This window comes from Anopheles coluzzii, chromosome 3 (genome assembly GCF_943734685.1).
Source record: "Anopheles coluzzii chromosome 3, AcolN3, whole genome shotgun sequence".
In the NCBI taxonomy this organism is placed as follows: domain Eukaryota; kingdom Metazoa; phylum Arthropoda; class Insecta; order Diptera; family Culicidae; genus Anopheles; species Anopheles coluzzii.
In genome coordinates, this window is record NC_064671.1 from 30,082,163 (window position 1) to 30,109,636 (window position 27,474).

General features: G+C 46.5%; 2 protein-coding genes across 6 annotated transcripts in view; one reads left to right on the top strand and one right to left on the bottom strand.

Annotated features, from left to right (window-relative positions):
* LOC120956643 (rap guanine nucleotide exchange factor 2) overlaps nt 1-27,160 on the top strand; it is a 41,124-nt gene extending 13,964 nt beyond the window's left edge. For 3 of the 5 annotated variants that reach the window (XM_049609755.1, XM_040378284.2, XM_040378286.2), the window contains exons 3-6: nt 14,963-15,151; nt 15,231-19,212; nt 20,492-20,884; nt 21,634-24,058. In XM_049609755.1, coding sequence (XP_049465712.1) covers nt 14,963-15,151; nt 15,231-19,212; nt 20,492-20,884; nt 21,634-21,728 — 4,659 coding nt within the window. In that variant the 3' untranslated portion in view covers nt 21,729-24,058. Of the gene's footprint in view, nt 1-14,962; nt 15,152-15,230; nt 19,213-20,491; nt 20,885-21,633; nt 24,059-25,643 lie in introns of those variants that run through there. The other 2 variants (XM_040378289.2, XM_040378287.2) reach the window with 2 other exon arrangements.
* Nucleotides 9,869-14,471, bottom strand: LOC120956646 (uncharacterized). The gene is made up of 2 exons (XM_040378295.2): nt 13,163-14,471; nt 9,869-12,620 (listed from the first exon to the last, which is right to left on the bottom strand). Exons 1-2 carry the CDS (start codon nt 13,163-13,165, stop codon nt 12,024-12,026), a joined length of 600 nt encoding a protein of 199 aa, XP_040234229.2. The 5' UTR covers nt 13,166-14,471; the 3' UTR covers nt 9,869-12,023.
* Nucleotides 27,161-27,474: the final 314 nt, after the last annotated feature.

Below are 27,474 nucleotides of genomic sequence, written 5' to 3' on the forward strand. Positions count from 1 at the left end.
ATTTGGAGAGAATATGCTATTTAAAGGGGTGGAAGTGTGTTGTCCTCTCTATCGAAGAACGTGATGGAACTTAGCAATCAACAATATTGGAGGACGATCTTTTGTCACATAATTTAGTAGAATCAGAGGAAGAAGAAGGAGTAGAGAGGTATCTTGAATATGATAATTTGACACATACAAACCCATATATACATAGAGTATTGATTTTTAAAAGAATTTTGCCTATTAATATTCGAGATACGAACTCACGGCGGTTGGGGATTATTGCACCTCGCCATACCGACTACACCACGACGCCTACTCTGTGGTTCAGCGTTAAAACTCCAATAATACAATCCTGCTCAAGCCTCAACTCCAGCTGCAAGGTCAAGTGTGCAATACAATGTCAAGTGTTTCCGGATCGCATTGTGAAAGGATTTTATTGTGTTAAAAAAAAAAACATAACAAACAATAGAACAATGTATATTGCCTTCTGCCCAAGAAATGTGATCCGTTTTTCTGTCACTATTAAATAGGGATACTTGTCTGTTTCTGTCCCATTTTTTGGTGTCCTCTGTGTATATCTTGATAACAATACAATGCACTGTCCTACAGCACAGCTTGGCGTAACAAATAAATCCCCTGCTTAAGAAAGGGGCTTCTTCTCGGCAAGGGATCTGCTCTCCAGTGTGACCTTTTGCTTTTAATACCCTTTCCGATGCACACGCACAGAGACGACATTAAGCTGCTAAAGAAAACCGAACTTACAACATAGAAATGACTACCCGTTTTGATTGTGTGTGTTTTTTTCTCTCTCTCCTATTATCGTGAGTTACCAGTAAGCCGCGTGTGTGTCGTTGTCATCGTGCATTGTTTTCTGCCGATTGCCCATTACAGCTTCCGGTGCGCTTCCGCACAAATTCCGACAGGGGACAGGGGCGACAGACGACCTTTGGTCCGCCAATATGCAGGGTTCGCATTGCACAACCAGGGGGTCGTTTTTATATATGCACACCCTTCAGGAGAGAGAGAGAGTCTATTGGAGTGGTAAAAGCAAGGAGAAAAGCCTTCGTGTCTTCCTCTAATATCCCTATGGCATGGCTGCACCTTGGCCACTTAATGAAGCGGCGGCCAGAGAAAACGATCCGTCCGCCGCGCAGATGGCGATGGTAAAAGTAAATAGCTTTTAATGATGCGCGCGTTATGCTGCACGAAGCCGCTTGGTTGAAGTTGACTTTTCTTGCCTCGTTGCCACTTGTTTTGTCTTTCGCTTCTGCTGCTAGTGCTTTGCTGTTTGCTGTTCGTTAATGAGAAAGTTAACCGGGGGTCTCGTTTATTTAAGTTGCAAGTACATTTTTACGAGCTTGTTTTGTGTGTTTCTGTCTTTAAAAAATAGCTTTATGATCGCGAAGCCAATTCTAATAATATTTTAATGCGTCATAGCGAAACTTTTTTTGTGTTTCGTTTTCCTGAAGCTTTGTTGCTTCAGTACCGACTGTACCGTCAAATTCATATTCATTCGACGCTGAAGAAATGCAACTCTTTAGGCAGGGAGGTTAGAGTGAGAGATCATTTGATCGATTGCACAACAACAGCACAATCATAATTCATGCCTTCACATCGCGTGGGGCATCATCGTCGTAAGGTTGAGCTTTTCTATTTTGCTACCTTTGGCGATGCTTTCCCTCCTCCTTCACGCACGTACTGGTGGACTCTCGCACTCTTGCAAATGAGTTCCTTGTTAGTGAACGATCTCTATTGCATCACCAGCAACAGCAAGGGGGGGGGGGGGGGAATTGGGGAAGCTACTTTTTGGAGGTTGAACATTTCTCCGTTTCGGTTGCTGCCTCCTCCTCCTCCTAGCGAGAGAGAAAGACAGTGAAAGTGAAGATACGATTTCGGTGTTTTATTGGTTGGTAATAATGACGGTGATGAATAACGATTCAAAGCTGTAGCTGTAGAGTAAAAAAAATGCCTCGTTTTGACCGTTGTGGGACTGGCCTCATGGCTTTCGAGCGTGTGTCTGTGTGTTGAGAGAGTTGTGGAAAGTATCATTATTATCTTTTCGCCCCCCCCACGTGTGAACGTACACGCGTGTGGTGTGGCTTTCGGTCAGCTGCAAGCAAGATGGATTTGCGTTTCTTTTCAATGACCCTTGCCGAAACATAATGCTCACGCGCCTCATGTGTGTGTGTGTGTGTGTGTGTATGTTGACTATGTAACCTGAACCGGTTTTTGCTACACACACACACACACACTGTTATTTGCGCGGTTGTAAAGTTGGTGTGAGATGGATTGCCGAAGCCTTCCGGTTCTTAATTTTAACGACAGCTGTTATTCAATAATCGATTTTGCTTGCTCAACTTCCTGACGCGGGGGTTCGAATGAGTCTTGAAGTGAGTTAAGACTTGGTCGGAAATTGGATGTAATTTGAAGTCATTTTGTATACCCACTTTTTAAATTGTTTCATTAAACTTTTGTTAAATTTGAATGTTTTTTTTATTATTGAATTTTCCACTGTCATTTTCTGCTGTTTGGTGTCTTAAATTGTGAAACCAAACTGAATTTAAACATAAAAAACGATAGTTTTGTATAATTTATCACACTGAGAGAGTGTTTCCTTCGTTTAATTTAATCAAATGTAACATTTATGTAACACTTCACATTCTTAAATTAATGCAAAACCTACAATTTCGATGCTTCTCCGCCCCGTTGAAAAATATGTAACACACAAACCCACAAAAGCAGTTTGATCGTACGGGGGGCGGGTGCGATCGAAAACTTTCTCTCTCCCCCAAAGGGGGAACAGCCAGAGATGGGTGTGGCGCGCATGTGTGTGTGTGTGTGTTGTGCGCACACCTTTTCCATCGCAATCAGGAGGTTTTTTTTTGTAATGCACGCTTTATCTCTCGTCACAAATTGGTGGCCACCACTGTATGGGGGGGCTACTGCTACTACTACTTCCTGCTTGTCAATTGCTTCACTCCGCATCTCTCTGTCTGTCTGTGTTGCCGTTTTGATTAGCGCAAAACGTTACGTGCTCTGCGGGCGGGAACGCACTCACGCACGCACGCACGCACTGGCAACCCACTACAGGGTGTACGTATGCCCACTGCTTGGATTATTTCTTTTTTTTCTCCCACTTTTACGTGTGCTACACTCTATAACACTCGAGTCTGACGTTCGTTGTCTGACCACCACGACGACGACGACGAAGGCAGCAGCAGCAGCATGGTATTTACCATTTTGTTCGTTCTTTTTGTGCATTGTTGGTGCTGCTTGTTTTCGGCATGAGAGAGAGAGGAGAAGAGCAGCCGCCCTTCCATGGCACGGCCCAAGAAAAGGTGCATATCGAGCGCGTGCCACACCGCGGGCACCTCTGATTATGCCACGGGAGGAGGAGGAGAGCCCCCATGAATAAACATTATGTCGGTGTGCTGTGGCCGGGTTTTGGCTCCTGGTTGGATGCATCGAAACGCAAACTCGGAAGCTGCGTGGTGGAACGTGGAAAATGATAATGGGTCCGTTTTGTTACTAAATTGTGTCTGCGTCGAGCAATGAGGAAAAAGCAAACATGCATTGTCGCACAATGGCACGAGCGAGGGGCGAGGTTCGTGACGTTTGCTGCGAAAATGAAGCGCAAACACGAAGGACAACTTTTCCTTTTTCGCTTTGGAGTTTGCAATGGGAATGCCGGTGAAGAACAAAGTTGCAGGAATTTGTTACATTCGTTATTTAGAGATTTCCGAGCATTTTGGACAGTTTTGCAAATATTTATGTGATTTTTTCGACAGGATTTTTTTACTGAGTAATATTGGAAAAATTAGTTTTTAAACATTTTAAAGCATTTTTGTGTCTCGCAATTTATCTAAAATTTCCTAAATGTTTTTTGATTGTGTCTTAGCATCGTTCCAATAGCATTGGAGCAAATGATCCAAAAATGGGGCCCTTCACGATTCTAGTCAGCTATTTTATATGGAGTTTGGCAGTTGGAGGCTGAAAGCATGTCAACACTCCATACAAAACTACACACAAAACTAGCCTGCAGTTTTGAGCCTCCGAGCTAGAATTAGATTCGAGTACCTGCTCGAAAAAATAGCAACACAAGCTTGGAATTTATCGCAAGGTGCATTAAAGAGATCAGATAGCGTAATCTAGAATCAAAGTGTATGTGGACCAGTTGGTCTCATAGCATGTTGTTTATAACCAAATTTGAACGTCACTTTTTGAAAACTTGCTCGGGTGAAAACTTTTGCTCAAATAGGCCTTCTGGTAGCTTGAAAATAAACCTTGGATAAGCCTTCTAAATCCATACACCTTGGGAAAAGTCCACCAGTATACTATACCCACTCTGATAGCTGCTCGAAAATTGCACTACAATACAAACTGCTGACAGGTTGAAATTTCTTGAGCCTACGATCTAAAAACGGAAAGGGGCCGATTATTGGTAAATAGGGTAAATGTACCAATAGTGGTGCAATTTGTAGTGGTGCCGATGTGTTTTAATGAATTTAAAGTGTCAGGAAGGACAATTTCTGAATATTTTAACACAAACCAATTGGAATATGTTTTATCTACGCAATCACAAACATTTTTATCATGAAATACATCAAATTTACGAAAAAATACATATTATTGTGATTGCTTCGTTGTACCTATAATGGTGGTATGGTTCCTATAGTCGTCGTATTGTGTTCCTATAGTGGTGGTAAACAAGGATGCCTCAAAACAGTGTATAATATCAATATAACTTAGTTTTGAAGATGTTTTCGTGTTAATAGCAACGATTGCTGCCATAATATTGGTTTCTTTCGTAATTTGATCGTAAAAAAATGTATAAATTTGATCAATGAAACTATTGACAAAAGTACTGCATCACTCCTGCCGTCAACCTATACCCGGAAGAGTGTGCTTGATTTGAATTCAATTTATCATTCAGCCAGATAAGCGAATTTTGGCCTGTTTTTGGTAAATTACCCACAGAAAACTCATTTCTGTTGCTTATTTTAGTGAAAACAGTACGACATGTCAAAAATATCCTCGAAAAAAATCTAAAACGAACTGTTTTTATTGATTTTATAACTATAACCACTATAGGAACATGCCTGTTTTGTGTACCTATAATCAGTAGCGGGTTTACAGTCTCGGGGGCCCTAAGCAGTAAGAGTTGTTGAGGCCCCTTTGTACATGATTACCGGGGGTACTCGGCATCCGTCTTTGATTATGTAACATTTTAACTTAAATTTTGTTGCCGCCGGGGGGGGGGGGGGTGCTTATGGTTCGTCTAGCGCGGGGCCCCAACGTCCATAACCCAAGGGGCCCTCCTTGCTAATACAGTGGCATATTCTATCAACTGTTATGGATTATGTACTAAAGATTCCGGGGCCCCTCTTGACGGGGCCCCCCGCAATTGCTTACTTTGCTTACCGTTAAATACGCCACTGCCTATAATGGCACTATGGTGAAAAACACTTAAAAATGCATAAATATGGTCAAAAGGCAAATAATTTTAGTAAAACAATAACATTTCATAACAGTTATGTTGAAAAACTAGTAATTGCGTGGTTATGTGGTCGTTTAGAACGTTAACAGAAAAATGAGTTTCGTTATGAAATCCTAAGGATTTTGGAAAAATGTTGACACATTTCACAAAATAATGGATTTTTCGGTCACTAAACAACGGAATGGCCCCATTTAACTTTTAAAACCTTCGTAAAAGGCTAAAGAACATTTCACACTAACGTAAATAACGTAATTACTTGTAATTTGCCGTATGAACCGCATTTTAGTGCAATACCACCACTATTGGTACTACCACCACTATAGGTACATTTACCCTAGTGATTAAATTGTGGGACGAAATATTAAAACAGTCGTTCTAATCTACAATAACTACGGGAAACCCCTGTTTTAAGCCAGCGAGAAACCAGCTTTTAAGCACTAATTGTCGGTTCTTTTGCATACCTTTAGGCGCAAAACTGATGCATTCGATGCAATAAACATGATTGACCGGCGTCCAACGCGTGGGGGCCCGCGTTCGTCTGTGTCCACTGTTGTGTACAGATGTTTCTTAATTATAAAAGCAAATCACCAGCAAGGATAAAAATAGCACCCTTCTCTCTTCCCTTCTCCTCCTGGCGTCTGGCTCTCCCACCTTATATCATCGTGCTCAACTCTGATTCGATTAAGAATTTAAATCGATTTTATTCCCATGTTAATCACGCCGCCGTGGGTTGGCTAGAATGGCGAATTGGAAATTGCCTTATTCCGTCCGGCACATTCCGGCTGATGTGCGGAAGTCTTCAGCATAGATGAGTGAACTATGTCATACACAACGAGTGGCAGAAGCAAAATACAAAAAAAACAAACGAGTTAGACAAACAACTGGTCATCCCAGGCCATCCAGGCCAGATGATTGGACATCTTGTTTCGGATAGAAGATCTCCCACCCACCCGACTGGTTCTGTTTGTGTGTGTGTGTCAGCACCCATTTGTCGATCCGGAAATGTGTTGCAAATAGGTGATGAGATGGGCCCGGTCATACCACCTTCGAGCCCGAGCTGCATCGTGTTTTCTCGCTGTTATGCTGTACCAGTTCCGCACTATCGGCAGTAGCACCAGTTCTCTCGGGGACAGATTCCGATGGACCTTGGAGTGGTGGTGACTTGGGTGGGCGCAAAAAAAAAGTAGCTCAGTGGAGCAGCGGCAGCAGCAGCAGCCTCATTATTAGCCTATTGAACTGCAGCCCACTTGGCGAGGGGGCTGTGTGTGTGTTTGTTTCCGTTTTTGTGCGATGTTGAGCAGCTTCATCAGTGGGTGTGGGTTAAATGTTGGGACACAGGAATTCCCTCCTCTTCTTCTTATGCGCTTATGGGTGACAAGCTCTTTTATGCTCGATTTTTTTTGCTCTCCCCTCTTACTATCCCCATTGTAAATGGCACTCTTGTGTGTGTGTGTGTGTGGGTTGTACCGTACCACACAATAGCTAAAGCATCACGATCGTCCGGGTAAATCTCGCTTGCACGCGGGGTCGCTCGCGCTCCCTGTCACATTGTGTTGTTAAGGGCTAAATGCACAAATTTGTCGACCGGCAGCAGACGACCGACCACCATCACAAACGTTCACAAGTAGGCGTTGGCAGAGTCAAAAGGAAAATTGGTTGGAAAAGATCACCCACGAGCTGCTGCTGCTTGTTAAAAAGGGAAGGTTCGGAAATCCCTGGCCCCTAGCCTTGCCCTGTTTCGTCACACACACAAACAGACAGACAGACAGCCAGACCGCCGGTAGTCAACGGTTCGGCTTCAATTACATCAAGTGTCCAATTGAGGCTCCCGCTCCCGACAGCGGCAATATTTGTGGACCGCTGGAGAGGACCGCCAAGACACTTGATCTTTGAGGTTTTGAGGGTGCCCGCGTTCCCTCTTAAGCGCTTCTCTGCTTGCTTTAGACCCACTCGGGAGGGAAATATCCGCCATCGTTCAAGTAGTAGTGCTTCTTTTGTGGCAAATCTCTCCGTCCGTTTCACTCGGGAAAGTTTGCCATTTAGCGTTTGCTTCCGCCGGAAAGCTTTGTTGGTGGTGGTGCTGCCCTCGGTGGTCAACTCCCGTAAGGAGTTTGCAAATAGTGTGCACTAATCACCTACTCTCGCTACTCTTGCCTACGGCCTGTTGTTTCTCCCTTTTTCCAGTGGGAATTGAAAACACCCAAACCACCCAAAATGAATGCAATCGAAAGAACAGCTGCGCGCGCGCTGATCTATGGACTGCTGTGGGGTAGCGTTAGAAATAGCGGATCTTTTATTTCCTAATTAGCCTCAACTGCGCGGTGGTAGTGGTGGCTGGTCGGTTCTTTGGCTCAGGTACAATTGGGAGCATCAAGATCTTCCACGCGGTTTTGGGGAAGTAATTGCTCTCTTTTTTTTTGCTTATTTTTTGCTACTCAGAAGCAGAACGCAGCAAAAATCGAACGTCTTATTCACAGCACGGGGTACGGTGAACTATTTGAGAAACGTCCGTAGTTTTAAAGCAGAAATCACGTAGAGAGAAGCCAGCAGCAGCTGGCGGAGGGTTAATGGTCCGTGTTGGTGGAAGATGATGGAACGCGTCTGGTTTATCGGTGGAGAGCGGCTTTTAAGTGCATGCATGCATGCATTCCATACACTGAGTGGTGTTTTTTTGTGCGTTGTGTTTCTCCAAAGATTCAAACCTTCCGTTTTTTTTTTTGGTTTGATGTTCGTTGGCCGTTAATGTCTATTGCTCTATTCGAACGAGCAGCGCCCATTCGCCGTTAAGACGCACGCCGTCTGGAGTCGTCTATCGTTTAGATTAGACAGCGTAAGAAGGAGGAGGAGACGTGCTCTTAATGAATCGTACCACGAAGCTGGACAACGATGCTCTCAAGCAGCAAACGCGCCGGTCGTGTGTGCGCGCTGGCACTGGCGGCTGCTGTGATGATTCATTGTGCTGTTACGATTCGAATTTTATGTGTTCGAAGGGGACGCCAAAGGGCTAGGCCCTTCAGCATAACCTCTTCTGATAATGCTCGGTTTTTTTTCTTTTTTTGTGATTTCTTGTAGAGTGTCGAAGAGTGAGGTTTCTTTTCTGTTTGTTACCTTTCAATATCATTGCTTCAATTTTGGAGTCAAAATTCCCTTTCACACAGAGGTGTTTTGAATCCATTTCTGTGTGTGTGTATCGATCGCGAATGGTCAATTTGTTCCTTCAGTGCACCGCACCGTCATTATCCGACATTAGGCCGTTATTGGCACCAATTAATCCGACAGCAAACAACGATTTTTCTCATTTGCGGTCGAAAAAAACCCTGCGCCTTTCCGTGCGTGTGCGGGTGAATAAAATAATTACTTGAAAAAAAAACTTTACACTTGATTTAGCAAAAAGTAGTGCCAAACAGCGTCCCACACCGTTTGCCGTTATGAATATATACGTTTAGAAATCATTACTATTCATTATATTCATTGTGCTGCTCTCTCGAGCTCTATCGAGGCGAAAACAAGGCAAATCTAGCTGGTGGAATTTGGTGGGCAACGGGCGCTCCAAAAAACGGTCACGGTTACACAACTCCATCTCACACACACACACGTTCGATTTCAAATGCATGATTTATAAGTCAAACGCATTGCCGCGCCCGCTCGATCGATTCCCCCTCGCTTTCCCGTTGAAGCTTCGATCGAAAGCACGAACGAAATAGAAAAGGAGGAGGAGGTCCGCTTCATCGCTTAGAAAATATGATAATATTCCAAATGCATCTCCAACCCACTGGCTGAGAGAGAGGAGGGAGGGAGACTGGGTCGTTCATTCGTAAAACGGCATCTCAAATAGGGAAGGAATGTCTGTATTTGATTGACAGCTAATTAAAGCACTGCAGCTCTGAGCAAAAGCTCTGTCTTTTGCCTCTGCCCTGTGGAGCTGGATGTCTGAAAGCTACGCCGTTCGTTCGCCGCTTCCTATGTGTGGGACACCACCCTCGTGTGTTCCGGGTGGTTCCTTTTGTGGGATCCTTCCGGAAATAGATCCACACACACACACATATGAGCTAGAGGCACGCATTCGGACTGGTGGCCCCATTTTATGTAAAAATTTACCCCTTTTCATTTGTTTTCTAATAATCGAAGGCCATTCTAGATTGGGTTATAGGAGTGTTAAACCTGCCCAAACACGTGTGTTGGGCGCCGGTTCTTCCAGCGTGTTCTATTTTAGAATACAGAAAGGCGTTTAAAATTTAGAGAAACCAAAAAGAGAAGCTATCAATTTTACGGGTTAATAGGTATTCGATCGGAGTTATTTTAGTCTCATAATAGGACCCTTTTCTCCCCATATATACAGTAACACACCGTTTCGGGAAGGAGCTATTAATTTAATAAGCGGCACCATTTGTTGAAGAAAAATAGTATATTTTAATGTTTGTTTGTTTTTTAAATGCTCTCTTTTGCGGCTCTGCCTACTGTAACTCTACTGGCTTTTAGTTGTAGCTGCTGCATTCTTTAGCGCATTTTAGCTCATCCTCATCCTTCCTCAACCCTGTGATGATACATTTTCCGGGTAAAATCCCTATCAGCATTAAACGTGCCCCACGGACGCAACGCGATTCCCATTAAAAGCCCATCATCTTTATCCATTCCTCTCCCAGGTTTAGCTCCGCTCCGGTTGTCGACCTCTGTCGCTGTTTAGTTTGCGGGGTTTTGGGGGTAATCTTTTGCTCGGATGCATTTTACTCCCATACGCAATCGCTTTTCTTGGCTTGTTTGTTTAATAAACTCACTACAAATGCGTTTTATCGCAAGAGGAACGGAGTAAGAGCGAGAGACTGATGACAGAGCGAAGCGTTACGTAGCCTAATAATTCACTGTGTGTCTCCTGTCGCGTGTGTGCATCTAGTAAAAGCTCACACACCAAAAAAACACCACTTCGTGCGATTTAGAGCTAATTTGTGTGTTTATGTTTTTTGTGTGTGCGTGAAAAATCGGTCTAACGCGCTCTTCCTGTTATGCTTCTATCAAACTTCGCTTTAATTCAGCAAGGCGAGTTGTTCTGTGCGTTTGTTGTGTGTTTGTATTTCTGATTAAGATTAGTTTTGTTTCACCCCAAAACTTTATGAAACCACCACCCGGTTAAAAAGACACGACGACCTACAGCGGCCGCCAAGACGGCGTTAGCGTTAGAGAGGTAAACTGCTTCTACTTATGATACAGGGGGTTTCCAAGGGTTCTCATAGTTGTGGTACACTTCCTTGACTCTTTCTGATTGGGAAGTGAACTTCATAATTTGGAAATTGGACTCTATGGCACCATTTTTGGACAGGCTCCATGGAATTTCCAATTGGATTTGTCCAATAAGGGTGCTAGATAGTCCAATTCCCATTACATTAAGTTCATTTCGTGTAAGAAAGAGTGTCAATAAAGTGTCCCACAGCTATGAGATCTCCTGGAAAACCCTGTAAGTGTGTGCCTGTCTGTCTACTATTAATTAATCGGCCACACGATTCGTGATCTACCGAAGAAAGCAGTAACTCTGAGAAGGAAAATGGGGGGATAGACACCCCGATTTCTAGGTGGGATTGTTAAATCATTGTAACGTTTTGTTGTGTTTGCTTGCTACGACTGACTTACTGATGTGCTGAAAGTGGGTGCTGTCTGCTCTACTTTTTAAACGTACTTGCCTCACTCACTAATCGAGAGATTATCAATAACACATTTGTCATCGGGTTAAAATATATGCGATCATCATGTATTCGCCGTTTTTTTCCTCCCTTCCTTATCAATAATGGGTAGCAGAGAGAGAGACGAAGATAGCTTGCTTGCACATTTACTGCTGCATCCCTCCCTTATTTATAAGTAAGCTTGCTTGGGGGCGCGCGCGATCTCCTCTTTAAGAGGAATAAACGTGTGTGGAAAGGAAGCAGCAGCAGTGTGCCAGGCGACCAACAGTTGGTGCAGCTTAGCTCGCTTTTGCATCATCATCTTTCTATAAGGGACTGCTCCTGCCAAATAGGTCGCGTTCTACCCTTCTATATAGTAAAGCCATTTGTGTTTGTTTTTTCGGTTTCGCTCTCTGGCGAGTGAGTACACTGTGCTCTTTGTCCCCTTATTTGTTTGTTTTAAATGTTTCTTTGTGTTGTTTCGCTCTAAATGCAACAAACTCCTTCCGGAGCACTGCATAACAGTACATGGAATGTTGGAGATTCACAGGAATCGGGAAGATTCGTTCGAAAAGAGTTTGTGTGTGTGCTGCGCCTGCCACACCTGCTGCTGTTGTGTCTCATCTTGTTGTACTAATTCGTTGATTAATTCGAATACTTGTTGTAGTGCTTTTATCAATCCTCCTTTTGTCATATCTTGCTCGCTCTCTCTCTCTCTCTCTCTCTCTCTCTCACATCCCTTGGTGATACTGTTACATGTTTTGGCTTTGTTACGTTAAATTGTCCTTCTTCTCCTGTGTATCATCTCCCTGTGTTGCTTACAAATGGCGCAAAAGATAGTAAATGCATGCTTGGTATATTCCTACTGCACACTCCCTCCTGCCCTCCTTTTAGTACAGGCTCGTTTTCTTCATAATCCTCAGAAACTCTTCCTGATTCACCTCCCCATCCCCGTCCCGGTCGGCCTCGTCGATCATCTCCTGCAGCTCCTCGTCGGTCAAGTTTTCTCCCAGCTCCTTCGCGACGCGCTTCAGATTTTTAAACGAAATCGTACCCGTCTCATCATCGTCGAACAGCCGGAACGCCTTCAGTATCTCCTCCTTCGAGTCCTTCTCCGCCATCTTGACCGTCATTAGCTGCAGAAAATCGTCGAACGAAATCTTCCCCGACCCGTCCTTATCGATCTCGGCAATCATCTTCTTGATTTCCTCCTTTTTCGGCTCGAACCCGAGCGCCCGGATCGCCACCTTCAGCTCCTTCGTGTCGATCATGCCCGTGCCTTCCGAGTCGAACAGATCGAACGCTTCCTTGATGTCCTGCCGCTGCTCGTCCGACAGCTCGAACTTGGGGCCGGACTTTTTGCGCCCACCGGCACCACCACCGCCACCGCCACCTCCCGTGCCTCCGGTAACGCCTCCCGTCGTTCCGGTCATGCCGGTTTTGTTGGTGGTTTTGGTCCCTGTGGAAACGGACACCGATCCGGACGCCTGTGAAATAGAGGGGGAAAAACGAAAAAGGAGAATTAAAATAAATGAAAACTCATACAGCAATGTGGCAAAGGGTCTTCGCTTGGAAAAGCACCACCAAACACACCACAATCAAAAGGTCAAACAGTAAGTGGGCTCCGTCCGCCGATAGAGAGGGAGACGGTGAAACATTATTTTTCCATCGCGCGGCGTGTGTGTGTGGGTTGGCAAAATGTTTTCGGCGAAAGTTGCCCTTGACCAAATATGTGCGTTGCGCGACTTGGGGAAGGGGGGTGAAATTGGCCTGTAGCTGCTATGGCTGCGTGTGTCTGTGGCTACTTTTTCCCAACCGCAAGCGAGCGTTGTTGAGGGCCAAAAAAAGAAAGCAAATGAAATTAGAAAATGCTTAAACCAACAGAACAGAGGGAGAAAGACACACACACACAGTTGGACAGCGGCAATGTGGTTGGATGTGGAGGAGGGTTGCAAAAATGTTATGCTAACGTTTTGATATTTCAACTCGGTGTGTGGGTCGCGCATGCCGCGAGACCCTTTTTGCTTACCATTGGTGTGCAGTGCTGGGAGAGAAAAGTTGGGCTTTTTTGTAACTTTGTAGCCTTCCCCACTTGCTGCCGCCTGCTGTCTGTGTTTTTTCACACACTCTTCACCACAGAGAGGGACTGGTCGGAGTATGTACAGCACACACTCGTGGCGCTTGGTGCAGAATGACACTCGATGCTGCGCCGTCTATGTTGTGTGTTTAAGCCGCCCCCGGGAAACAGACGGTTCGGTCGGTGTTTGCACACACACACTTTCTCTCTCTCTCTCCTGTGTGTAGGGATAGCAACCACAGCAAGCACAGCAGGCACCACCCCCGTGTGTTGTTGCCCTTGGTTTCGTCGCTTTCGTTGCTGGGTTGTGCGGGGATCCCCCGGTTGCTATAGGCTCTCGGGTAACCACGGGTGCGTGTTTTTCTTTTGCAGCAGACTGTTGTGCACCCTCAAGCACACCCCTCACGTTTGATATGTACTGTTCCGGCCCTCTCTCTTCACCCGGCAGCTTTTGTACGGTTTTCCTAGTGTGGCAAGGCACAATTATTGTTGCACGATCGAACGAGATGATGAGAGTGGTTTTTGAAAGGGGCAGTTGTTCACTATTTGCGGCTTGTCTCCCCGCTGCAGATTCTAATTATCCATCCAAGGAAAGGAAAAGAACAATCTTCCCGTTACGGTCAAACGGTTTGTGGTTTTTCCTTTGTTTTCGGGGGAAGATGTACCACCAACGCGCGCACAACCGACACGGCCAGCTGTTGAGTTTTGAACGGCACCAACGCACTCGTCGTCTGCTGCTGCTGGGCTGATTTTCTGCTGCTGTCGTATTATCGATTGCTGCATGCACAGCACCACCGTGCGTTGTATCCGGACGGCGCGAGCCTCCTAGGGCGCAGCAGCAGCAATCGTGTTATGACGTCGATGAAAGCTGTCCGTAGAAAAGTCAAACACATATGTGCAGCCTGCTGCTGTTTTGTGGCCCGTGTATCGAGATACACGGATTTCCTTCTCCACACTGCGCTTGTTTGTGGAAGGTCAACGAGAACAACAACAGGCACCACCCCGACGACTGCACGTTGTTGTTTTTATTGCGCAATAATAACGCGTCCGTTGAGGTTGCACTACTTCCTTGTATTGTGCTGTATGTCTGCAATGCACACGATAAGTGTACAATATGTTGCCCGGGACAGCGCACAGCAAAACAAGTGCGATTAAATGCGGTGGAAACGCGTTCCAAACACTGGCGGACAGACGCGCACACACAACGCGGAAGAAGTCGAAAATTTTTGACAGATGTTTGCGCTGTTGCGCGCTCTCGGTCTGTTTCGTGGTGTGTGCGTGTTTGTTGGTGAGATCGGTTTGCGTTGTGTGCGTGCGTGCGTGCGCGATGCTTTAGCAGCGGGGCGAATTCGCGCTTGCTGACATTTCGCCCGCATCCTTGAGCGCTGAACAAAATTCAAATTGACCGTTGGTGTTCGGACGACGTTTCAGTTAGTTTTTTCTTCTATAAATTCAATTTTGTTATTATTATTATTATTTTTGTTGTTGTTGTTATTATTATTATTATTTTGTTGTTGTTATTATTATTATTATTATTAATTTTGTTGTTGTTATTATTATTATTATTATTATTATTATTTTGGGAAGTGCTCATGTCTAATTCTTATATCTAACACTTAAACATACACACTATTTGTACTATTTTGTCTGAATTTGACTCGTGTTTGAACGGTTCTTCAAGGGGCGTATATTATTCTCATTGCTTTCTTGACATGAATAATTTATTTTTGATTTTTTTATCTCTCTTTGCAGTTAACCACTAGCATCTATCCAGAGCTTTATGACAAAGGCAACCGATTATCTCATTCAAGTGATACCAGCCAGGCTGATACCATGACTTCCGTAACGAGCTCGTCGCTAGACTCGGACGAGGTAGATCTCTCCGGTCTGGTCGAATCCGTGGTCGATTCAGACGAGGAGGACATTGCTGAGAGTATAGATGTAAGTACAACAAACTGCTGTCTCCTTGAGTAACTCCTTGACTAATCGCGCGCTCTTTTGTCACTCCCTTTCTGCGCAGAGTTTAAGCGTGCGCGATACGGTGCGAGAATGTTTGGAAAAGGATCCGACCGACCGGACGGTGGAGGACATTGAGATACTGCTCGAGTTTACGCAGAAGCTGAAAGCGTTCACCAACATGACGTTCGCCGTGCGGCGAGCCCTCTGCGCGGTGATGGTGTTTGCGGTGGTCGAGAAGGCCGGCACGGTCGTGATGAACGACGGCGAGGAGCTGGACTCGTGGAGCGTGCTGATCAACGGGCACGTGGAGATCGAGCATGGGACGGGCGAGGTCGAGTATCTGCATTACGGCGACAGCTTCGGCATCATGCCGACGATGGACAAGCTGTACCATCGGGGCGTGATGCGCACCAAGTGCGACGACTGTCAGTTCGTGTGCATCACGCAGACGGACTACTACCGGATACAGCACCAGGGCGAGGACAACATACGCAAGATCGAGGAGGACGGCCAGGTCGTGATGGTGACCGAGCTGCGCAACAGCACGGGAGAGAACGGGTCGCGCAAGGGGTACGTGGTGATACGCGGCACGGTCGAGCGGCTGATGCACCAGCTGGTCGAGGACACGACGCTGACCGATCCGAACTACGTGGAAGACTTCCTGCTCACATGCCGCACCTTCATCAACAACCCGATCGACATCTCGAAGCAGCTGCTGAAGTGGTTCAACGTGGATGGCGGTGGGTCCAGCGAGGACGGAGGCTCGACCGATCTGGTCGATAATGCGGCGGCGGCGACGGCGGTATCGATCGATCGATCGTCTCACTTGTCATCCGGCACGCTGGACAGTGTGCTGTGCGACCGTGTGACGCGCGTCGTACTGCTGTGGGTAAACAATCACTTTACGGATTTCGACACCGATCCGCAGATGATGGAGTTTTTGGAAATCTTCGAATCGGCGCTGGAGAAACGGAGCATGTACGAGCAGCTGCGGCTGCTGCACGTGTACGCGCAGCACAATGCGCGGGAAAGGAACGTTACGCTTGCGCGCAGCTCGCGCGACGAAGATCTGAACTTCCAGATTTCGGGCGGCCCGGGCGGAATCTTCATTACGCGCGTCGAGCCGAAAACGAAAGCGTACGAGGCGGGCCTGAAGCGGGGCGACCAGATACTGGAGGTGAATGGGCAGAGCTTCGAGCACGTGACGTGTGCCCGGGCGCTCGAGATTCTGATGGGCACGACGCACCTGAGCATCACGGTCAAGAGCAATCTGTGGGCTTTTAAGGGCATGCTGTCGAGTGCGGACGGTGATTCGAGCAAGCTGAAGATCGACCTCAAGAAGGGGCTGCGGACGGAGCTGCTGCAGTCGCAGAAGTCGCTCGATCTGGTGGACAAGGTCGGTGGAGGGTTGCTGCCGGCGCCCCAGTTTCTGATGCCGCTGCCCGTCCGGGATATCGAGTACGGGCGGAAGGATTCGGGCGCATCGACACCGTCCGCCCAGATGAACAACAACAAGGGCGGCAGCTTCATGACGCTCGGTGGCAAGAAGCGAATCCAGAAGGCGCTGATCAAGATGAACCTACTGCCAAAGAATAGCGTCTTCCAGGATGATAATATTAACAACAATCACAACAATGGCGGTGGAGGAGGCAGCAACAACAGTAGCAGCAGCAGCGGCGGCGGCGGCGCAAACAACGGCAACAGCAACAACGGTAGCAGCTACGAGGGTGGCAGCGACCGGTCGTCGGGAATCAGCGTCAACTTCTCCTCGCAGGCGTCCTCCATCTCCACCTCCTCGATAACGACGGCCGATTCGGACGAAACGCCACCGACCTCCGCCTACCAGAGCAATCCGGATCTGCGCGAAAACCCCTCCACCCCGGCGAAGGCCCAATCGACGGAGGCGATCGTGCCGGCCAAGACAGGCGGCACGATGTACTACGAGGAGCTGCGGGCGAGCGACTTCCCCGAGCACATCCTGAAGGTGTACAAGTCGGACCAGACGTGCAAGTACCTGCTGGTGCACAAGGAGACGACCGCGCACGAGGTGGTGATGCTGGCGCTGCAAGAGTTCGGCATACACGATCCGAGCTCGAACTTTTCGCTGTGTGAGGTGAGCGTCGGCGAGGGCGGCATGATCAAGCAGCGCCGACTGCCCGACCAGCTGCAAAATCTGGCGGAACGGATCGGGCTCAGCTCGCGGTACTACCTGAAAACGAACGGCATCACGGAGACGCTCGTGCCGGACGATGTGGCGCCGGAGCTGATACGTGAGAGTGCGGTACACTTTCTGCAGCTGAACGCGAACGAGCTGGCGATACAGCTGACGCTGCAGGACTTTAGCATCTTCCGGCAGATCGAGTCGACCGAGTACATCGACGATCTGTTCAACCTGAAGAGCCGGTACGGCAAGCCGATGCTGGTGCGCTTTGCCGAGCTGGTCAACCGGGAGATGTTCTGGGTGGTGACGGAGGTGTGCAGCGAGCACAACATGATGCGCCGGTGCAAGATCATCAAGCAGTTCATCAAGATCGCCCGGCACTGCAAGGAGTGCAAGAACTTCAACAGTCTGTTTGCGATCGTGAGCGGGCTGGGGCATGCGGCGGTCAGCCGGCTGCGGCAGACGTGGGAAAAGCTACCGTCAAAGTATCAGAAGCTGTTCAACGATCTGCAGGACCTGATGGATCCGTCGCGCAACATGTCCAAGTACCGGCAGCTGATCCAGACGGAGCTGAACGCGCAGCAGCCGGTCATACCGTTCTATCCGGTGGTGAAGAAGGACCTGACGTTTATCCATCTCGGCAACGATACGAAGATCGACAGCCTGATCAACTTCGAGAAGCTGCGCATGATCTCGAAGGAGATCCGGACGCTGCTGCACATGTGCAACTCGCCGTACGACATACTGACCATGCTGGAGTACAAGTGTCAGCCCCCGAGCTCGGCAATGCTGGCGCTCAACCAGATGTCCGTACCGTCGGGCAGTGGGAATTTGATGCTCGCCCCGCCGGCACCACCCCCACCGCCCCCGGTTACGTCGGTGGCGGCGGCGTTCGTGCACAGCCAGACGGTGAAGCGGCGGAAGAAGTCAACGGCCGCCCCGAATCCGAAGAAAATGTTCGAAGAAGCGCAGATGGTACGGCGCGTCAAGGCGTACCTGAACAACATGAAGGTCATCACGGACGAGGACGAGCTGCACCGGTTGTCGCTGGAGTGCGAGGCACAGGGCGGTACCACGCCGAACACGGTCCAGGTGCGCAAGCGCTACCCATCGCCCACGCTCTCCACCACGTCGAGCACCAGCTCGACGAGCGAAGGCAAGAAGGGTGCGCTCGGGCTGGGCATGAGCAGCCTGTCGATCGGTAGCGCCAGCAGCGGCAACAGTGGAGCACCAAAGTTCGGTGCCGCCTCGCCGCAAGCCGTCAAGAAGCTGCTTTCCCTGTCCGAGCAGACGAAAACGCGCCCCCACCAACCGAGACACCCGACGACTGGGGCGATCCTGCCGCCGCCGCTCACCAACATGCATCACCATCACCACGGGCACCATCACGGGGGGCTGGTGGGGCACCTGAACAGTACGCTGTCGCACTTCCACCATCCACACGCGGCATACCTGCAACACGCCGGTGGTGGTGGTGGTGGTGGTGGCGCAGGTCTAACAATTAGCCCCTCGCAATCGCCGGCCCACTGTTGTGTCGGACCGACCGGAACTACGACCGGCAGTGGTTCAGGTGGTGCCAGCACCGCCGGAGGCCTCATGGGTCCACCGCAATATCCACCCCCGTCGTCGGCACACGCAACCGGCGGGTTTACGGGGGGCAGTGGTGTGACCGGTGGCGGTACCGGTGGGGTCGGGCATCTGTCGGGCCTGCTGCCCACTAATCCACCGAATTATAGCGCCACCATGTCGATGTATGCGAACGGACGCCCGGTGCTGGCGAGCCGGATACTGGAGAGTGCCGTCGATGTTGTACCTAGTCAAATACCGCCACCGATGGAACTGCCGCCCGAGAGTAGCTCCTTCCGGAGTCCACCGAACTATGGTATGTGCTAAAAAAAGAGCGAGAATTTGTGATGGGATAATACTTGTTTTTCTGATTAGTTTTCACTTTTCAAAGAGATGATTACAATCTGATTCATCTCATTTAATTGCAATAAGCTACTTTTACTAGTAAGTCATGCCAGTTACGCTGATCACTAGCTACTTTAAGCTTCCTGCTAATCATTGCGAGGGATTTGAACTAGAGGTGGGCATTTCGGTTCTTTTAAGTGAACGTGAGTGAACCGAATCGTTCATTGCTAAGAACGTGAACGTGATTTCGGTTCTTTCGTTCTTTTGCAAACACCTGTAAAGTCTGTGAATCGGTCACTATTCGAAAATCGGTAGAACTACGGATTAATCCGTTGGTCTGATCACGTGAAAAGTTAGCCAATTTTAACACTCTATCATTCGACCCTGGAAAGCAACTCACACAAATAGTTTAAAATAGACCATTTCTTGTATTGTCTCTAAATTTGTAAATGTTGGAAGGTTTTTCTGTTCGTTATTTAAAAATTATCATGAATTTTTACACGAATTTTTATGTTTTTTTAATGTTAATTTTTCAAAAGAACCATTGCCTTTTTCTCTTGTGCACCGGTTCATTTATGTTTTTTCACGTGAACTGAATGATCCGTACGGTTCTGGTACATTTGGCACATCTCTAGTTTGAACGGGTACCCCTTGCTTTATTTTTATGGCTCTAGCAAGCTATAATCCACACTGGAATGTATTCAATATATTTAGCAAGCTATAATTCCAGCTGTTATGACTGCTCGCAAACTGCATTGATTATAGCAGAATCAAATAACCCTTGTGAGAGATGTCGGGTGAGCTTTCAAACTGCTCGATTTCGTTCTTCCGATTTTGATCAGGCGCCTCCATTTCACATGGACATATATTACAGGAACACATCGAAAATTTGAGATAGGACACTCGAGCGATAATTCTCGATCAAGAACCTGTACAAACAAACACAGGCTTCAAAGGTGCTTGTGGTATATTTTCTATCGACTAAGAGCAATGAGAATATTCTGAAAGATGAGGAAAATTAGGTCCCATATATGTACTGTAGCAGACAGGCGACGAACCCCGTTTTTTTTCACTTGTAGTCAACTGTCCCTATGGCACCGCCAAAAACGCACTTAGAAACACTGGAATCGGTAGTTATGCCTCGCTCCACTGTACAGTATAGACATTACTCCTTCTGAATACGGTCTGTTGCGATCGCTGGAGCATGATTTTAGCGCTGATTTCTAACGCCCAAACTCCTTTTCCTCCAGCTCAAACGGCGCATCGACGAATTGCCGGCAGCAGCAACAGCAGCAACAGCAGTACCACCATTCCACCGCCCTACCCTGCCCCGCACCAAAACTTTGGCAACTCATCGCGCATCATCTCCGCGGTCGGGATATCGCCGATCGCGTCCAACTTTGTCGCACCGACCGTCAATGCGCTCTCGCCCATGTATACCGGCAACAGTGGTGGTGGTGGCGGTGGCGGCACATCCGTAGCGTCTCCGGGAGTCGTCAGTGGTGTGTGTGCCAGCTTGCCGCCAGCAATACCGGCACGGTTGCACGAAACGATCGATTCGGGGCCGCCTCCATTGCCCCCGCCGAGTATAGACCTGTCGGCGGAGAGCAGTTCCGTGACCGTGCTGAGCAGCGCTGCTTCCGGTGAGTGTTTTAGCAACTGTGGTTGCCCATTCTTTCCTCCCCATGAAATAGTATGGCAAAACAGTTAGCAATGGTAGTTTGTTTGTTGAAATACTGTAGAAGTAGTTTGGGTAGATCATTTTGTTTTGTTTTTTTTTTTTGTGAATTTTATATATTTCCTTTCAACTTTCAACCATTAAATATATTCCCTCGTCATCTTTTGCTCTGTCTCTCTGGGTGCTGCATGTTTCGATAAGAATATTTGCTGTATGAAATTATGGTTCTTTTCCTTATCCAATCGAACGCGAATGTGGGTTGTGCGTGTTTCACAGTCGAAAAACAGTGATTTTTTTTTACATAAGGTCCATTTGTTATGAGTTTTTTCGTGCTTTTGTGGCACGGGTTGTGCATGAATATTATTACCGTGTGTTCAGTTCATTTGTTTTCCCATCCCCTATGACTGTAGACACATTTTTTGGTTACTTTCTTTTTTTATGAAAAACAAAACACACCGACATATTCTTTTGCATGTGCATATTGTTGTGGTTGTGTGATGTGTTGTTGTTGTTTCCTTCCGTTGCTTTTCCATTTCGGTCCTGCATGGAATGAAGCGATGTGTGCAATTTACCCCTGTGCGTGTATGTACGTGTGTATTTTTCTTTGTTTTCATGATCATGAATACGATCCCGTATCAGATAATACGCTCTACCGTGAAGCAAACTAATGCGAATTGAAACGTATTCTTGCCATGCTGTTGCGTGTGTTTGCAGGAGAAGCTGCCGCCAAGCAACACGAGGACAGTGTGGACCATCCAAATGATTCAGTTGAGACGGATCGTCTGGCAACGATTTCAACGGATGTTTAAACACCTTCGGGAGAAAACCAAAACCAAAAAACTAGAGCTTAAAACAAAAAAACTAAAACCGCGTTAAAATGGCAAGAGGGTGGTGATAAATTGAAACTTCCATGTAGCGTGACTAAAGCGGAGACAAACAATATTTAACCAAAAGGGAAGACAGAAAGAGACAAGTCATTTGCCCGCCCAATAGTTAAGGGCGGCGGGCAATCGTTAATCGTATTGGATGGTCTATAATTGTTGTTGCAAATAATCACATCAGTGTCTAAGGAACTGCTGGATGTTTGAAAAGATATAAATAGATAATGCACATACATACATAGAAACCATAACCGTCGTTCCCATCTACCGAAAGTGAAGCGTTTCGCTGTCAGAAAGCGATCATGCTGCAGGCGGCGTATGATCGTCTCCACAAAAGGATAAAAAACACACAACATTGTCTCGTCAAACCGTGTTGTAATAACTCTCTTTTAGACGTATTTACCCAATTCTCGTAGGGTAGGAGGGTGTGTTCTATTGCGCACTATACTGAGCCTACTGAAGGGTCGTGTAGCGTGTAGCTGGTAGAATTTACTGTAGAATGAACGTATTTGTGTGTTACTGTAACACAGGAAGAGCGTCTAGTTATTCATCTCTTCTCCCCCGCTATCTTTCTCTTACTCTCTCTCTCTCTCTCTCTCTCTCTCTCACACACACACACACACACATTTTTATATTCTATTGTGTGCGTGTGCCCAAAGGTCAACGCGAATAAATCGTACCACTTTTTTCCAATCCCACAAGACTGACGACGATAGAAGCAAACGCACGCGTAGAGAGAACTATTTTTTGTATGATTATTGTACGCGAGACTAAATCTCCTTGACGCTGCGACACATGCAAACTGCAACCCGTATAGTCATTAAAAAGCACCGATCTATGAATCATCATGAATATGCTACGGGTGTGCCGTGTGGTTTGATGTTGTGTGCTACCTTTATTGAAGAATATATATATATAGATATTGTTGCACTTTTTGGTGTCTATCAATGGGTGATGGGTCAATGATTGTTGCAATTGTACTGCTGGAATGATAAAATGGCAGCTGACAGCATAGAAGACGATGAGTACCTTGTGCAAAACAGATATTGATGTTAAAGATTTATATATAAAAAAATACACCTACTGAAATAATGATGGCGTGATTGGATTACGATCCCGTTTGATGTACACTTAAAGATGCCTATGCACACATCCACATCAATGTTATCCACTGACCAATCGTATCTAAGCAAAGCAGAAGCATTTTGTTTAAATATTCCAACGAGGAGATGAGCGTGTTTGTGTGAGCGCTTTTTTCAACCCTTGTCTACTAGCTTTTCATTCTAAGAGAAAGTCATTAACAGGCGTTATTAGTAATTAGTTTCCAAAACGATATCATTCATCACTTGAAACTGTGTCATATCGAAAGTGTGTTCTATTTTTTTTAGTTGGCTGGTACCTCTAAATACAGATAGAAATTGGTTACCCTTTTCTTAGATTCCTTTTTGGTAGCTACTAGAGTGCGATCGATGAGGAGGAGCAGCATAGTGGAGACTTTATATGTACTCTTTATAGCGAGCAAATCGCGCGCGCCCCCTTTCGGGTAAATATCTAACCATGATGCCTAAGAGCAAAACGAGAGAAGGGTTGCAAGGATGAAATATTGAATTATCTATAAGGGATCTATATGGAAAGCGAATCAAACTAGAAAGAGAAAAAATTATAAAATATATCTATAAGAAAAGAAAATCAAACTAGGAAGTGTAAACATAGTGGAAAACTATATTATATTTATGGATGTCGCAATACCAATACCCAGAACCAAAGGCACACAAAGCATCCAAGATATTCAAATATATGATAGAGTGTTGTTGCATTTCACAAAATGCCAAAGGAGAGAAAAAAAGTGTTTCAGTATCAAAAACAATGTCATAAACCTCATCTCCCGAGACTAAAGCATACACTTGCACATCCCGTTTATGCAATCTATTCATATATTGGTATTCATATTGATGTACACTGATGCAACCAATGTTAAACATTGAAATAGGACGAAGAGATAGAGAACGTGTGAGGTGTACTAACACAGGGTTTAAGGCAAATATTGTGATGTGATCGGGGAGAAATAAACACAGCTAAACGGAGTGGGTTTATTGGTAGTTCCGTGCAAGAAACGGTAAAACAAAACCAGAACCTTTTACCCGCTCTCTCGTGCACTTCTTTTGCTATCAATATTCTATTCGCTTGACAAACGTGTGTATGTATACGTATATGCCGCCAGAAATTGTGGAGAAATAAAGAAGCAACCCAATATCAAACACATCAACCTGTGTCGAAAAGCACCCAAGTGTGCAACCAAACCATCGCTTGTATGAAGCGTTTTTCAGTATGTGTTATTCTGCCGTTTAGTCCCGTTTGCGCTAGCTAACATACCTGCGCTAAGGTTCATTTAAAATGCGCCTGCGTAGAGTGGAGAGATAAGCAGCGCGTGATTTCATTCCAAACTTGAATTGTGCGTCGACAACACGTTGCTTTCTGTTAACGATATACTCTACAGCTACCACCGGAAGTTGTTGAACCGGAGTGGCAGAAGAAGAACAACAACTCTGGACGACTCTGGACGACTCTGGACGACTCTGGACGACTCTTGACGACTCTGGACGACTCTGAACGACTCTGGACGACTCTGGACGACTCTGGACGACTCTGGACGACTCTGGACGACTCTGGACGACTCTGGACGACTCTGGACGACTCTGGAGAACTCTGGATGACTTAGGACGACTCTGGACGACTCTGGACGACTCTGGACCACTCTGGACCACTCTGGACGACTCTAGACGACTCTGGACGACTCTGGACGACTCTTGACGACTCTGGACGACTCTGGACGACTCTGGACGACTCTGGATGACAACTCTGAGAGACTCTGAAGGACTCCGGAGAACTCTGGACGACTGCGACCCCGGACGACTTCGTCTCTGGGCGGAACTAGTTGGTCTCATTGTGCCGGAGTCGTTATCGGACCTGCACCGGCTATTGCAGTCTGATCGGAGTCGTCGGTGCGCTCCAGAGAGCACATCACTACTTCACCAAAGGAGATGTTTTGTAATTATATCGACGCGCCAATTAACGAACACCGGGGGAAATCACCTCTAGTGTGCCATCGTGTGCTGCAACAAATGACCAGGGTGGAGGGGGCAAAGCAGAGTTACAAAGCGGCAAATTTTGAAATGATAAACCCAACTCTCACGTCAATATGAATGTTTCTTTAAAACGTGTCACTAGTCCCCCTGAACAGTAGTAAGGAAATAAATGCACATACCAAAAGTAAAACAAACATACACACACATACATAGTTGCACACAAATACAGTACTGCAAACCAAGTGCATGCAGTTGTAAACGAGAACCGTACGTGGTGTGGTGTTTGTCCACGTCGAAGATATCATGATGACACACGGTCGTAGATTTTTTCCTTTTCTATTGCTCCAATGCTGAGGAAATTGAGAAATGAGGGTGCGATGGGAGGGTTTGAATGGTTTTGTTTTAAATCTTTTCCTCATACACTTTTCTTATCGAAACATCCAACCCGTGCTTACAGAGATGATCGTGTCGGCTAACAGTTCTTCTGTTTTGCTATAATATTCAAAACTACCCGAAAAAAAAAACTGCTCGAACGACAGCATTTTCCCGGCAAAGCGCAAAAGAACAAACACGAACAACAGCGTTTGTGCCATACTAATTGCCTATTGCCACCCCTGCCTCCCCCCCAAACAAATCTTTTCCCATTCGATTAAACCGAAAACCTTCAATCACACTAACCTTTAATCCCTGTTGTTGTTTTTTTCTCTCTTTCTATTTCTCTTCTGTTTTTATCTAATTCTGTTTCTCGCTTTTGTAGTAATGTAGACAAACTTAACCACCAAACAAACCACACACAAAACACAAGGGACACTCATATAGTAAAACGAATTCCTTGACCGTCCTTTTTGGGGCGTGGGGTGTGTGCGCGGTGGTGTGGTGGTTTCGTTTCGTTGTGCTGTGCTAGCCCTCGGTTCGGTGAAAGTAACCAAATAGCATAGCTGCTTCATCGCCCAATTCCTACCTATGTTTTGCTCTCTCGTGTATCGCTCGTGCTGGTGCTCCCTGTATGCACACATTCCCCGCCGGTTACGGGTGACGTCAGCTCAGCGGCAGCAAGAATGGTGGCGTCGCCTCATAAGCCCTGCTTCTCTCGTGCGTCTCGTGCGACAACACTGTTGCTAGACATTCAGCTGTGCTGTTGGGCTCATCATGATCGGTTCGCGGTGTAGTTTCTATTTTTTAGTTATTTAAGCAGTTGGTGGGGTAAAAGCTTAGATCGACAGAGCCACTTCTTTACTAGTAATGTAGTGTGTAGTGTTTGTAGAGGACGAACAAACGAAACTTACTTCCAAAACCACGGCGTCCGACGGGCGTCGTGTACCAAAGAATTAACGCAACGTTGAATCAAAAGTACGAAAAAAAGCTGGCAATCTTTCTCAAAGCCGCGTTCTCATGGCGCGCATCTCACTCTATCTCTCTTTATAGTTTCCTTAGCTAGGCGCTATTAGATGTGTAGGACTATACGTTAAGCTAGTTTTAGTTTTTTTTTCTCATTTATGTTGTTTGTTAGTGTACTACTGACACGCTAGAACGCACTAACAGATGCTCTCTGTTGCCGATGCTCTCAATCCGGTGAAGGTATTTCATTGTTGTAAGTGTAAAAGGCAAACAACCCCGCCTACCTGGTGCCTAACAAAAACGTGTTGCGAGGGAAGATACATAACCTTACTTGATCTTGATCGTCAAATATCATAAACACGCACACTAAACACTAAACGAGAGATGTGATGAGGAAGCAACAAAACAGGACGAAACTTCCTCACTAGACTAGTGACTGTGCCGCGTGTTGTTTTGTTTTAATATTCCCCAATCACTTCCCCCCCCCCCCCCCCCAGCTCACCGCAAACTATGGCGCCTCGTCTATAATTGTATGTTGTTCTGTTTCTTTCATTTCATTTCCTTTTTTTTATATACAGCACGAACCGTCCCTTACGGGCCGTATACGTCCCAGGCGTACCACAATCACATATCGCAAACGCGCGGTCCTCGATTTTAAGCCCCATTTCATATGGATCCGTTTTCGTGCGAGTCCGGATGTAGGTATTAGCAATAGGAGAGATGTATGTAGCGGACATTTCCCGACCGGAGAGCAACGGAACGAAAAACAAAAGCAACAACAGTAGCATTTGTACACACCATACGCTGCAGATAATGACCGAGTAGAAAATGAGAGTGAACTAGAGAGAGAGAGGGAGAGAGCAAGCGACAGAAACGCGTGAGACGCGCAACGCAAAGTAAAGACGTCGCCAAATGACCCTGGAATGAACCATTCAATGGTCTGTGACGTTCTCTTAGTCCTTCTTTCTGCTGCTTCTTCCACACTGAGCCTTTTTCTTCTTTGCGCAAAATAGTAGGATTTCACCCAATCTGTGTAGATTTGATTTTCTTTGGAATGCTCATTAACTTACAGCGTTGACCCAATTACAGTTGAGCTACGTGCCAAAACCAAATCTATTCTCACAAAACGCATAGCTCTTCCGATGCGCATTCGGTGTGTTTTGCGCATTCTGCATGTGTGTGTGTGTGTGTGTGTGTGTAACTGAGTATCCCAACTATTTGCATCTGAAGACGGAACCTAACCGCCCCGC